The 14,577-nt window shown below is 36.7% G+C and overlaps 1 protein-coding gene across 1 annotated transcript; it reads left to right on the forward strand.

Moving 5' to 3' along the window:
* The first annotated feature begins 420 nt into the window (after positions 1-420).
* TM2D3 (TM2 domain containing 3) lies at positions 421-9,687 on the forward strand. Its single transcript, XM_003755592.4, has 5 exons — positions 421-625; positions 4,835-4,992; positions 6,647-6,821; positions 7,492-7,567; positions 9,003-9,687. Exons 1-5 carry the CDS (start codon positions 535-537, stop codon positions 9,166-9,168), a joined length of 666 nt encoding a protein of 221 aa, XP_003755640.1. The 5' UTR covers positions 421-534; the 3' UTR covers positions 9,169-9,687.
* The last annotated feature ends 4,890 nt before the right edge of the window (positions 9,688-14,577 follow it).

Below are 14,577 nucleotides of genomic sequence, written 5' to 3' on the forward strand. Positions count from 1 at the left end.
AGCTGGCTATCCTTGGGTCAAAGGGTAGGCACAGTTTAGTGACACTTCGGACATAATTCCAGGTAACGCTTGGCTCGGACCAATTCCGCAGTCCTCCCAACCTCCCGTCATTTCTTTTCCCGCCCCGGTGGGTGCGAGCGAGAGTCTAGGAACTGTTTCGAAGTGCCCGTCTCCGTTAGGGTTTTTTTGGGGGGAGGGGCATAGCTACTGACAGCTTGCACCGCTACCGTGCCTCTGAAAGCCGGCCATTCCTATCCCTGACCGGCTCCTGTCCCGAGCCGGAGGTTCGTTCTAGCGCCTTCCAAAGCCGAGACCTCCATTAGCCTGCACGCACGCACGTACGCCCACTGATCCAGAGGCAACGCGGGCGGGGGTGGGGGGAGGGGCAAAGGGGCGTCCCGATTGCAGCCACTGAAAAGCCAGCTCTGGCCGCGCTTGCCTCCCCGACCCTCTCTCGGACGCTTCCTATTCGCGGGTATTGCAACCGCATTGACGTACAACGTAAAGACCCGGAAGTGAGGGCACGCCGACAAAATGGTGGCCGTGGCGGCTGCGACGGCGTTGTTGGGCGGTCTGAGCCGCGTCTTGCTCTTCCTCTCGCAGCTCTACATCTTAACGGGCGGCGGTGAGTCGCGGGCCAGCGTCCCCAGGGCAGATTCGGGCCGGGAGAGGGGAGGGACGGCCGAGGACGGGGCGTCCAGTTCCCCTCGGGAGCCGCGCTGCCGGTGGCGGTGCGTGGGGAGGGCAGAGCAGGGGCGGCTGGGGCACCGCCGCCCTGACGGGGCAGGTGTTGCCGTTGCTGCTGGCGGAGGAGGGAAACGCTCCCCGCCCTTCCCCCTCTCCGCCCCCGTCCCCCCCCCCACTCCGCCCCGGAGGGGGGTGACCTCACCTTTGCGCGCCCGGGACCGGGGTAGGGGGTGGCGGGGCGGGATCCTCGCGCCGGCTGCCGATGAGGAAATGAGGGCTCCTCCCCTTCTGCTTCTCCATCCCCCTCCCCGTACCATGGTTCAGAGACAAATCTGAACAATCCGAGACGGCTCACAGCGAGTGAACGCGTTATGTAGGTGTGCCATGAACCGTTCTTGGCCCTGCCGATCGCTTTGGGAGCTAAAGGGTTTTAAACATCTGGCTAAACGCTTTTAGTTGTAGGGGCTTTCACTATTCTGTCACCGGCTAGCGAGGAATCCAGCGGGCAGTGAGTTCTAAGTGCTAGTGTTACAAAGGAAAGCAAAAGGGCGCGTGCCCAGGCGGGGGTGCAGATTATATGCAAACTGCTGTGTGAGATGAGATGGGCTTCTTGCCGAAGAGAGCTCTGCGGCTGGTGGGACGGCCCCTGACAATGCGCGGAGCCCGGAGATGGAGTCTCCTGTGGGGGAGCGGCCAGGTGGCCACGTCGTAGAAGTGGTGGAGGGAGTGAGGTGTAAGACTGCAAAGGTGAAACAGGCCAGGGTGTAGAGGGCCTTTAAGAGCCAACCGGGATTTTTACATGTGGCCCTGGAGATGAGAGGGAACCAGTGCATTTTATTGGAGAGTCATAATATGGTCAGACTCCTGCTTAGGGTGGACTGGAGTGGGGAGAGGTTTAAGGTAGGAGAATCCACCAACAAATTAATACTGCAGCTGAAAGATGGTTAGGGCCTGCACCTAGGGGATGATAGGTTCTGATTGGAAAGGCCAAGTTGGATATACGGGTGAGAAGTTATAAAGCGTCAACAAAAACTTTCAGTATTCAGGTGACTAAGAGAAGGTGTGATGTCTTTTTATTTATTTATTTATTTATTTTTTATTTAATAGCCTTTTATTTACAGGATATATGCATGGGTAACTTTACAGCATTAACAATTGCCAAACCTCTTGTTCCAATTTTTCACCTCTTACCCCCACGCCTCTCCCTAGATGGCAGGATGACCAGTAGATGTTAAATATATTAAAATATAACTTAGATACACAATAAGTATACATGACCAAAACATTATTTTGCTGTAGAAAAGAATCAGACTCTGAAATATTGTACAATTAGCTTGTGAAGGAAATCAAAAATGCAGGTGTGCATAAATATAGGGATTGGGAATTCAATGTAATGGTTTTAGTCATCTCCCAGAGTTCTTTTTCTGGGTATAGCTAGTTCAGTTCATTACTGCTCCATTAGAAATGATTTGGTTGATCTCGTTGCTGAGGATGGCCTGATCCATCAGAACTGGTCATCATCTAGTATTGTTGTTGAAGTATATAATGATCTCCTGGTCCTGCTCATTTCACTCAGCATCAGTTCGTAAGTCTCTCCAGGCCTTTCTGAAATTATCCTGTTGGTCATTTCTTACAGAACAGTAATATTCCATAATATTCATATACCACAATTTATTCAGCCATTCTCCAACCGATGGACATCCATTCAGTTTCCAGTTTTTAGCCACTACGAAAAGGGCTGCCACAAACATTCGTGCACATACAGGTCCCTTTCCCTTCTTTATAATCTCTTTGGGATATAATCCCAGTAGTAACACTGCTGGATCAAAGGGTATGCACAGTTTGATAACTTTTTGAGCATAGTTCCAAACTACTCTCCAAAATGGTTGGATTGCTTCACAACTCCACCAACAATGCATCAATGTCCCAGTTTTCCCGCATCTCCTCCAACAATCATCATTATTTTTTCCTGTCATCTTAGCCAATCTGACAGGTGTGTAGTGGTATCTTAGAGTTGTCTTAATTTGCATCTCTCTGATTAATAATGACTTGGAGCATCTTTTCATATGACTAGAAATAGTTTCAATTTCTTCATCTGAGAATTGTCTGTTCATATCCTTTGACCATTTTTCAATTGGAGAATGGCTTGATTTTTTATAAATTAGAGTTAATTCTCTATATATTTTGGAAATGAGGCCTTTATCAGAACCTTTGACTGTAAAAATATTTTCCCAGTTTATTGCTTCCTTCTAATCTTGTCTGCATTAGTTTTGTTTGTACAAAAACTTTTCAGTTTGGTATAATCGAAATTTTCTATTTTGTGATCAGTAATGATCTCTAGTTCTGCTTTGGTCATAAAGACCTTCCCCTTCCACAGGTCTGAGAGGTAAACTATCCTATGTTCCTCTAATTTATTAATAATTTCATTCTTTATGCCTAGGTCATGAACCCATTTTGACCTTATCTTGGTGTACGGCGTTAAGTATGGATCAATGCCTAGTTTCTGCCATATTAGTTTCCGATGTCTTTTAACAGTAATTAGAAAGTTAAGAAGGGGAGACATGCTATATATAGTGCAAAAAATATTAGTTCTGGAATGAGAAAACTTTGAGTGCTTAATTATTTAAACTCCCTGGGTTTAAATAGGAGGTTTAAATCAATGGAGATCTTTCCAACTATTGAACTGTAATTCTAAAACTGAAAAAAAGCTATACTTCAATTATAAGTAGTATACCAATTAAGTGTTATAGTCACTTTGGAGTCTAGAAAGGTTGACCAACCCAGCAATAATGTAGTCATCAGGAAAGAAGGTGCCAGGCTTGGTGGGCAAAAATATTCTGATTGTTTTTGAAGTACACTGCTCTTTTATTGAAGGCTAACTCAGCATGATGGAGGCTAGAACTATTTGTCAAGCTCATCAACTCCTTTGGCTGTTTGCAAAGAAATCTAATGTTACTAATTTGATTTTCTAAATAACTTTTCCTACTGGGAAGAGAGTGGATCCAAAACTGAAATCCAGAGTACTAGATTTACTTATTGTAAATTGGCAATCCCATTTATTTGGTCTTGTGTGGTTAGTGTGAAAGTCTGATCATTTCTGATCCTTCTTGTAGACTGCAGAATTTACTAACAGAGCCTTGACTTGATTCTTACAAGGTAATTCTATCTTCTAAATCAGCCTCTCTTGTCCTCTCTGTAACAGTTTTCAAATGTAATGTTGTTCTACAAAGTTACAGTAAATGCAGAAGATATGTTAGAAACATTATCTCCAGGAGCAGCTAGAAAGCACAGTGGGTAGAGCATCAACCTTGAAATAAGGAGGAGCCGAGTTCAGTTTGGACTCAGACACACTTCCTAGCTGTGTGACCCTGGGCAAGTCACTTAATTCCAATTGCCTTGGGGGGGGAGGGAGGGAACGAGGGAACACACAAACAAAAAAACCCCCCAAATTATCTCCTTTTATATGTTTAGTTAGTAATGTATAGCAATCTACCAAAGATGATACCAGATCATAGGATTATAGATTTAGAGTTGGAAAAGATCTAACCTAATTTTACAGATGAATAAAAATGAGATTTATCCATGGTTATACAGGCAATAGGTAGTAGAGTCAAGATTTAAAACCCCAGATTATCTGACATCAAATCCAAGGAGAATTTGTAGTGTGATAATTTTCAGTAATATGGTAAATTACCAGGACTGGGCAAAATGATAAAGAAGGTAAAAGCTGTATTTAATGTCTTCCCATTTCTAATTTCTGTCCTCTTATGCTTTTTGGTATCTTTTCTCAAATTAGAGAGTAAAAGTTTTAATAAATATATTTAATTCTGTTGCCATATTTTGTGTTCATAAATTTAGTGAAATAGATTGTCAGATCTTTATCTCAAATCTCTATCCCCCAATGTACCAAAGACTTAATATTTAGTTATGTAGTGATTTTTAAAAACTGTATTAGAAAATTTAGTTTCTTCGTATATTTTCAGTACAATAATTGGCTTTCATTTTTGTTTTTACTGTTGACAATTTAGGACCTTTTAGCTATATTAAAGATATTACTAACATTTTCTTTTATTTTATTTTCATACTAATTTTTCTTTTCTTTTATTCATAATGATTTGCTAAGAAAAGCTTTTCTCTCATCTCACAGAAAGTACAGAAACTCCAGCTTATGTGATGAAATGTCCAAGTAATGGTTTGTGTAGCAAGCTTCCTGCAGACTGCATAGAATGCAAGACAAATTACTCCTGTGTGTATGGAAAGCCTGTCACTTTTGACTGTACAGTCAAATCTCATGTTACCTGTGTTGTAAGTATGAAACGATTCAATGTCAAAATAATGTCAAAAATAAACTAACCCAAATTCATGTTAAGCATTAATTCAGTCTTGATGTTTCAAAACAAAACATATCAAAATAAAAAAAAATCCAGGTGCTATGTGTTTTGCAAATAATACTTTATGAAAAAAAATTCTTGGGCTGAAACTGCTGAAGTTAAAAATAAATTTATCAGACAAGTCATTTAATGTATTATAACATGTTATTTAAGATATTTGGTGTAGACTTTCTGGAAAATTGCAATTCCTATCTACTGTTTATTATTTCAGATTGATTCCCCCTAAGAAGATTCACTAATACCTTTGAGCAATAATGATTATTTTGTCTTTTAGGACTGGTATGTTTATTGGGTTATACAGGAACTGATTAAGTCATTTAAAAATTTAAAAATATGTAAAATATGTATATATTTTAAAGAAAGTCAGGAGGGAAGTATAAAGCCTACAATTCTTTTGGAAGCAGAACAACAGATCTACTGATAAGTTTGATGAGTCTTCTGTGGAGTTCTTATTAGCATTTTTATTGGGTCCCAAGAATATTATTTTCCTGCATTCTTGTCATTTAGTAAATTAATAAATTGTTTTCAGTATTTAAATTTAAATTTGATGGAGATACCCTCTTGAAATGGATTGTTGACAAGTACATAGGTGTATTTATAAATAACCTAAATTATCACAAAAGTAGAAAAATGGGAAGGAAAAAAAACTTTGATGATGGTTCAAGTAGAATCCAAGAGAGATTGTCTCATTACCATTGTGCCCATCATCTTTCCCCTCCTACTTGGATGAGTAATATGGGTGGGTGGGTACATAAGTGCGGGCTCCCATGTCATAGGTCCCTTCATTGACTTGTGTTTCTCCTTTTTCTCTTTTTGTTTCCCCTTTATCCACCTGGCAGTTTAGCTAAAGGCTTTCCTTATCCTTTTGTCCTTTCATTTACTCTTATCTCATTCTAGATTTCCTTTTCTTGTTAGGACATCTATGTTCCTACATGAATAGGTAGTTTCAAAACATACTTAAACTAAATATTCATTCTAGATTTCCTTTTCTTGTTAGGACATCTATGTTCCTACATGAGTAGGAAGTTTCAAAACATACTTAAACTAAATATTCAAATTTGAGTTTTTATCTACTGGGAGGAAAATTGCTGTGCCTAAAACAGTTGACACTATTATTGAAAAAATTATTTCTGGTCACAACAGTTTTTAGTTGTATTAGTTAGTACAACTAATAATCTTGTTTCAGTGCCTTAGCCTGATATAAGATACAACTGATTATCCTGTCTAATTCTTCCATGAAGACGTATGTCACTGACTGTTCTCTTTAATCTAGGAATCAAAAAAAGAAGTTCAAGAGTAGCAGAAAAAGGCAATAATTTGAGTATGTCTTTGTCAGATTCTACAGAGAAAAATGTGAGGCTTAACAAGGAAAACAGTGTGGTATAGAAAGTGGGCATTTAATAAGTTTGTAAAATACAAATGAATTTTAATTAAGCCTCTGTGATGTGTAGTGTCCTTGTTCTTCATGATTCTATGGTTTTGAAACCTCATACAAGACAATGTAGGCTGTTTTTGACATATTGATAGGTTGTTACTATTTTGCCAATGCTATGTCTTTTAACATGTAGGATCAGAACTTCACAGAGCAACATAATTTCACAATCAACATGACCTGCAGCTTTTGCTGGCAACTTCCAGAAACAGATTACGAGTGTTCCAATGCTACAAACTGTATGACTGTCTCCTGCCCCCGACAGCGTTACAGTGCCAACTGTACAGTTCATGATCATGTTCATTGTTTGGGTAAGTTATATGTTAAACAGATAATTTAGGGGGTCTTCTAGATGAAAACAAAACTCAAATACTTTTTATTTATTTTGGGGGGTGAGGCAGTTGAGGTTAAATAACTTGCCCAGAGTCACACAGCTAGTGAGTGTTAAGTGTCTGGGACCGCATTTGAACTCAGTTCCTCCTGACTCTGGGGCCAGTGCTCTATCTATTGTACCATCTACTTGTCCCTCTTACACTTTTTATATGGAGTTTTAATTTGAATTTTATTGTCCTATAAAATAACAATTTACTAATTTCATGTTTATGCCTTATGATAACAAAGGATCTACTTTGATAATGAACTAAATAAATTTTGAAAATGAACTGCTGCATCATTACAGGATTCCATATCACAGAGGCAGCTTTTGGTATATCTAGTATTTCAGGTACACTTAGCTTTTACAAAGTTGAATTATAAGTGTTATATTTGTTTATTTTATTTGTATCAGATAAGATGTTAAAAAGTAGAATGGATGAAGAATTTCTTGGGATCTTTTTGTTTCACTGAGTGAAAATTCATCTTTATTAAATACAATAGCTTATAGATTTGCAAATTATAGTATCCATTAATCACCATTAGTTCTTCTGCCACAGTATTATTTGTTATACCCTTTTCCATTGTAGATTGTATTCCTTTTTTAAGGTAAACGTACCTTTCCCAAAATGCTGTACTGTAACTGGACTGGAGGTTACAAATGGTCTACTGCTCTGGCACTAAGGTAAGAATTCTAAAAGATTTTAGCTTGAATTTTTTAAAATGATGCTCTGCAGATCCCTTTGGTACATAGTCTAATCTGATAACAAACTGAGCAACATGAAAGTATTCATTGATTAAGATTCTGCCATGTATAAGATAAGCACTTTAGAAATTACATTACCTACTACCAAGACACATTTAGTTGATTAGATTTATGCCTTACTAAGAAGGACTTAGTAGACTGGAATTGTCCACAGTAATCCTAAAATGACGGATGTTCTAGAAATAACTTATTCAGTTGTTAATATTTGTATTCCTTTTTGGTTTAACTTTATGTTAAAGTTTTAAATAATGCTAATAAAGTATTTCACTTGAAAGCATTATTATAGATGACAAAATATTAGACCATGATTAAAATGGCAAAATATCAAGAACTTTCTTTTTTTTTTATTATACCTTTTTATTGACAAAACATATATGCATGGGTAATTTTTCAACATTAATCAAGGGCTTTTTCTTCGAAATGTAGGGTGCTGTGGTTTTAATTTAATTAAAAAAATTTTTTCCTTAATATGCTTTAAGATAGAAAACTGAACATACTGATTTAATAGTGTTAAAATTCAGAAACTAAGTTAACTATTGAGGAAAGAAGAAAAATAATCGCTATTTTGAATAATTATTTTTGTAAATGTTTTCCAATTGCAAAATGTTTCTAACTGTTAGAATTTTAGCATTTAGTGGGGTCTTAAAAGTCCTTCCCTCGTCTTTTTTGAAAATGAGGAAACTGAGATCCAGAAAAATGAAGCAATTTTCCCAAGATTCCATCTTTTGAGTACATTGCATTTTCTACAAAAAACTTATGATTTCATCAGGCTTAGTCACTTTCAATGTGGAAACTCCTTAGACTGATGCAGATCAGTGATTGTTCTGACATGTAGTTTCAGAGAATTCATGAAGACAGAGGGGGGTACATGACTTCCCCATTCACGTGGCAGGTAGAAATTAGAGGCAGGCCTTGAACCTGTCTCTTTCATATTTGACAAGCTTTCTATTCCATCTTGCATTGCTTGCAATACCTTTTAACATTTATATTTTTCTTTGTTAGAATATGAAGTGACATGCCTTTTTTTCTTTAGAAAAAATAAAAAGTCAGGTTATTTAGTAGAATTTTGATACTAGAATTCTAGGACTGCATTGACTATTTTGTATACACTTGCACATGTTAGGTCTTCATACCCAAGATGTTTTGGGGGTTTTTTTGTTTTTGTTTTTTTCCAGCTACAGTGTTGGAAATTAATTTGTAATGGAATTATTTGTTTGAAATTTATGGTAACATTCATTTGTTGAAACCTTGTTTGCAGACATGAAAGGAATTTGCTTTTACTTTGAATGAGTTATGAAATTAGTTTGTAATCAACCAGAACTTAATATTAACCAGTTATTGTTTTACGTTATAGCATTACCCTTGGTGGATTTGGAGCAGATCGATTCTACCTGGGTCAGTGGCGAGAAGGTCTAGGAAAGCTGTTCAGCTTTGGTGGCTTGGGAATATGGACTCTGATAGATGTTCTACTAATTGGAGTTGGTTATGTTGGACCAGCTGATGGTTCCTTATACATTTAAAAATGGTGAATGTGCTTCAGAAAGGGAGCAACATTAGAAACATCCTTAAGAATGTATAAATCAGTTGTAATTGTGTCAAGTTGTAACTATTTGTATGTTTTAATGTACAGTATCTGTACTTTGCCTGCCTTAATTAAGGTTAAATAAATGAATGTTTTGAACCATGTTTATTTGGAATTTGTTTTCCTTTATCTGTAACAAATTCTTTTTTTTTTTTTTCTATGAAAAGTGTTTAAAGTTGCACAGTTAAACTAGAGGAATAAATTCTGCAGTGTTTGCAGCCATTCACTCTTTTGACTTTAGTTTTGTGTTCTCTTTAAGTTATTCATTAAGCTTGTAATTCAGATATGTGATATTAATGTAATTTGTTTTACAAAAAGTGTCAAAAGGTTTTATTTTTTAGGTAAACCAAATAAAATGATATGCCTAAATTCCAGCTGTCTATATAGATTTTGCTGTTAATATAGATCTTTATGATACCTGGCACAAACACTAAATAAATGTTTGTTGACTAATTGACTTTGGCCTTTTTATTTTTAACAGTAGGTTTACGGTACTTGTTTCAATTTGGATTTATGACTTAAATGCATGGATACTGACATTTCACATTCATTTAAGAAATATTGAGAATCTGTTTGTAGTATTATTTACATGGAATGCTCCAGTTTCCTTTTATTGAAGGTCATTCAACAAATAATGAATGTTACTTCATTTCCTCGACCCTTTCTCTGGAAATTCTTTTGTTGTTTTGGTATTTATGGATATTACATTAAGACACCTATATTTGTTGTGATAGTTAGCCATCCCTTTAAGCTTAAAAACTACAAAATGCTTTCCAGTCCTTATTTAGTTTGCCAAAAAATTGGTTTCCTTTTAAAACAATTTATAAACTTAATTATTGATAATTAAGAATTTTATATCACTTTCATTTAAAAGTACATCCTTCCCTATCTAGTAAGCCATATCTTGTAACAAAGTGGGGATGGGGGATAGGAGGGAAGCAGCTCAGAAAAACTAACAAACATACCAACAGTCTTTAACAAATTCTCAGTCTCCCACTTATACAAGGAAGGGAGGGTGATACATTTTCTCAATTCCTTTGAGGTCAAGCAGCATTGTACAACATTCAGTTGTTTTTTTCCTTCTATCTGTAGTCATTATGTATACTTCTTGGTTCTGTTTATTTCCTGTGTCAATTCTTATAAATCTTCTTGTATTCTCTAATTTCTTACTGTTGTAAGTTGGACCTAACCCCCTAGTTTAGTTCCACATTGGAACAAAAGATACAGAACTTAGGTTTGCCCCTCCATACCAAAAGTGGAAGAAAAATTGACAGGTCTTAGTATTTAGATAATGGAATTATTTGTCATGGCTTAATAAATGAAGCTATGTTGTTCCAGTGTTCAAAAAATTCCAGTGGTTCATTTTTGCCTCTTAACACAGGATATAAACATTTTGGTTTGGCATGCAAGGCCCTTCACATTTGGGGCCTTCTCTCCCTTTCCAGGCATTATATTTTATTCTTTGTGTGTCCTAAATTCCTTCGAAACTAGCCTTCTTGATGCTTCCTATATACAACTGTCCAGCTTCTGTTTCTGTGTCTTTGTATATGCAGGTGGTTCCCCTTTCCCCTGCGCAGCCTGTGTCTGAAATGACCTCTCCTCTCCTCTCCCTAGCATATAAGCTTTGTATGAGGCAAATACTGTTTCACTGGTGTCTTTGTACTGCTGATACCTAGGGTACAATGCCTGGCACAGAGTAGTTAATTAATAAATCTTTATTAATTCACCTAACAACTTATTAAGTAATGGTATGTGAATTATATTGAGCTAAGTACTGCCAAACACTAAGAGGAATAAGACATCCTAGACCTGAAGGAACTTATAATCTAATGAAGGAAATAAAGTAGATAAAAAACTTTTACTGGAAAATTGGAGAACTCGGTTTCAAATTCTAGCTTTTTAATATAGATATATAAGCTTAAAAAAGTCATTTCTGCAAGTCAGTTTCCTCACCTATAAAATGAAAAGGCTGGACTAGATTTCCTGGAAGATCTCTCAGTTCTTTCTATGATCCTGTTTTTTTTTTTTTTTTTTTTTTTTTTTTTTTTTAATAGCCTTTTATTTACAGGTTATACGTATGGGTAACTTTACAGCATTGACAATTGCCAAACCTCTTGTTCGAATTTTTCCCCTCTTTCCCCTTCCCTCTCCCCCAGATGGCAGGATGACCAGTAGATGTTAAATATATTAAAATATAAATTAGAAACACAATAAGTATACATGACCAAACCGTTATTTTGCTGTACAAAAAGAATCAGACTCTGAAATATTGTACAATTAGCTTGAGAAGGAAATCAAAAATGCAGGTGGGCATAAATATAGGGATTGGGAATTCAATGTAATGGTTTTTAGTCATCTCCAGGGTTCTTTCGCTGGGTATAGCTGGTTCAGTTCATTACTGCTCTATTGGAAATGATTTGGTTGATCTCATTGCTGAGGATGGCCAGGTCCATCAGAACTGGTTTGATCCTGTTTTAAAAGAAAATTGCTTTATATACAAATCTGGTAAACTTTATCTGTAGTTCTAACTTTAATCACAAGGTGGTACTCTTGCCTTGCAATATGAGAAAAGGACAGCTCAAACCCAGTAATGTCCAATTTGTTTTTCTTTGGAAAATCTTAAACTTTAGTTTTTATAATTAAAATTTATTTAATTTCATTTCCAAATTTTCTCTCTTGTTCTGTCCCTCATCCATTGAGAAGCAAGAAAAAAAAAACTATAAGTATGCAAAACATTTTCTTAGCCATGTGAAGAGAGTAGAAAATACTACTAATTATTAATTTATGTCACTTTAATTTTAAAATACATCCTTCCCTACTCAATAAGCCATGTCTTGCAACAGAGTGGGGATAGGGAGGGAAGCAGTTCAGAAAAGCTAACCAATGTACCACAGTCTTAGCAAATTCTCAATTTTCCACGTAAGATTCTAAAGTCAAGCTTGATTATTATTATTATACAACATTCAATTTCTTTTTATCATTCTATCTGTAGTCCATCAGTTTTCTGTCTGGAGGTGGATGGCATGTTACATCATAGGTACTTTAGAATTGTAGTTGATTATTGGTTTGATCAGTTACTAAACACATAACTTGTTAGAATTCTTTAATAGGTATTTAATTCTTCAGTGAGACTGATGTAGCTTGCAAGGAGGGCAGTCCTATTTCCAACTTGCAAGAGCTCTGTCTTTAACAGATCTTAAGATTTGGCTCCAATTCCTCTAGAAAGAGCCAGATTTCTTGATGAAGAGATAATTTTTGACTGATAATTCAAGTCACTGACCAGAGATTTTAAAAATACAAGTTATTTAACAAGGGAAGAATGTGCTAGTTTGGAGATGATAAGTAGATCATAATTAACCCCCGGGGATTTCTCTATTATGGCACATTTATACCTCTGGAACAGTTAAATTAGCTGCAAGATGAGAATATGTTCTATGACAAAAACTAGCACTTTTTAGTTCAGAAAAGTGAAGGCTAATAGGTTGGTATTATAACATTGGATGTAGAGTCAGACGACCTGTTTCTAGTTTCTCCTCTGTGTCCTTGCAAATCAATTCTATCTGTTCTTCAGTTTCCTCAACTATGAAATGAGAGCTTTAGACTAGATTATCTATAGCTTTAAACCTTTATATCCTGAATGTCAAGTGACATGAGTAAAATGTTTAAAATTATGTATGACATAGATATAGTAATATTGTGGACTTGTGTCCTTAAACTTGAAATATAAGGGTCAGTCTCTTGGTTTAGATAAATTTATTATAAATAAGAAATGCTACTTCATAGAGAGGGGAAAAACTTATTGCCTTTAGAGGATAATAGTGACAAGAAATTTTAAAGAGTTCCAATAGATTTACTAAAATTAAAGCCATAACTGGCTACTAAGAAAAGTCCAGATATAAGTAATCTTGAAAATTGACATAAGGGAAAGCAAGAATGCCCTATCAAGTTTCATCCTTTGTGTCAATAATGCTGAGGCAGATGTACAAGGGTTAGAACTAATATGGGAACTCTTGTATTCCTAATAAGTCATAGCTTTAAGAAAATCTATTTCTGAAGAATTAAATGGTGTTTAAAGTCCAACTGCTATAGCATTAGGACAATACTTAGTCATCATAAGTAGGACAATACTTCTCTTAATCATCAATTGGCATTTCCACAGTTGGAATATAGCAATGCTTCTAGACCACTTATTTCATTTCATATCTGTGGTAGAAGAATCCAAATCTCTACACACTATAGACAACTACATAGTTCACAAGGTTTGTGTTATTTTTGTTCATTATATTTTCTTTCTTTCTGTTTCTATCTCTCCTTTTCTAGGCACTGGTCAGCTGCTTAAGAGCAGGGATTGTAATCATTTGTTTTTAATCTACAATGTTTAGCAGGGTTAGTGCCTTGCACAAAGTAAGTGTATAGTAAATATTTGTCAAATGCATAAATATATTTCGTAGACAAAAAAATTTGCAACACTCTGACTAGCTGAAGCAATTAGGACTTTCCCTGAGGACACTAGCTGATAGCCTATAGTCTCTCTACACCAGGCCTCCAAACTTTCTCATCCTCTGCCTTCTACTGTCACCAATTAGACTTTCTCACCTAATCCTGGGCCTTTATCTAATGAGAGTCTGGTTGCTACCAGCTGTCTGTAGGGAGCAGTGGAAAAATAGTGGTCTTTAGTATAATTTCCACTGATAAAACTATGTTGGTTTCTGACGTGGAAGCATTTGACAATGCCAAATGTCCTAGTCATTAGAACTATCTTTTCTGGGTCTTCCTTCTGTAGTGATGTTGTTGAGGAAATGGGGGTTGGGGTACGTGCAGGGGAAATTGCTGCATTAGCTCTACAGTAATTAGTGTCTTGGTATGTATACTATAATGGCTTCAGAGGCTGGGACTGTGGCCTGGGGTTCCTAGGATGCAGGATCCTAGACTGTCTCTATCAGGGCCCCAGGGCAAGAAATGGTCAAATTTGCTTGACTTATATGAGGTGTCTACTGATTCTTTCCTTAGGGAAGAAAAAAAAAAAAACACTCATAGAATTTAAGACATCACAATAAGATTTACTGAAATGTATTATTTGTAGCCAATAGAGATCTGGGAAAGGCTGAAGATGAGATGGGCCTATATCTAACAGCTAAAAGACAGAGGGATTAGAAAGGTTTTCTGTACAACATTTGATTTTAACTGGAACTCGAAGGAAGGCAAAGATAGTAAGAGGTAGAGAGGATGAGGAAGAGCATTCAGGTATTTGAGAGAACCAGTGAAAATACTCCATTTGGGAAAGATAGCATCTTGTTTGAAGAATGGGAAGAAGGCCAGAGTTCTTAGCATTGTGGGAGAGTGTGAA

Source organism: Sarcophilus harrisii, chromosome 2, assembly GCF_902635505.1.
Source record: "Sarcophilus harrisii chromosome 2, mSarHar1.11, whole genome shotgun sequence".
Classification (NCBI taxonomy): Eukaryota; Metazoa; Chordata; class Mammalia; order Dasyuromorphia; family Dasyuridae; genus Sarcophilus; species Sarcophilus harrisii.

Coding starts and splice junctions, on each gene's coding strand:
- TM2D3 (XM_003755592.4), top strand. CDS start 535: ATGGTGGCCGTGGCGGCTGCGACGGCGTTGTTGGGCGGTCTGAGCCGC. Junction 4,993..6,646: donor AATCTCATGTTACCTGTGTT/GTAAGTATGAAA, acceptor TTTAACATGTAG/GATCAGAACTTCACAGAGCA. Junction 6,822..7,491: donor TGATCATGTTCATTGTTTGG/GTAAGTTATATG, acceptor TCCTTTTTTAAG/GTAAACGTACCTTTCCCAAA.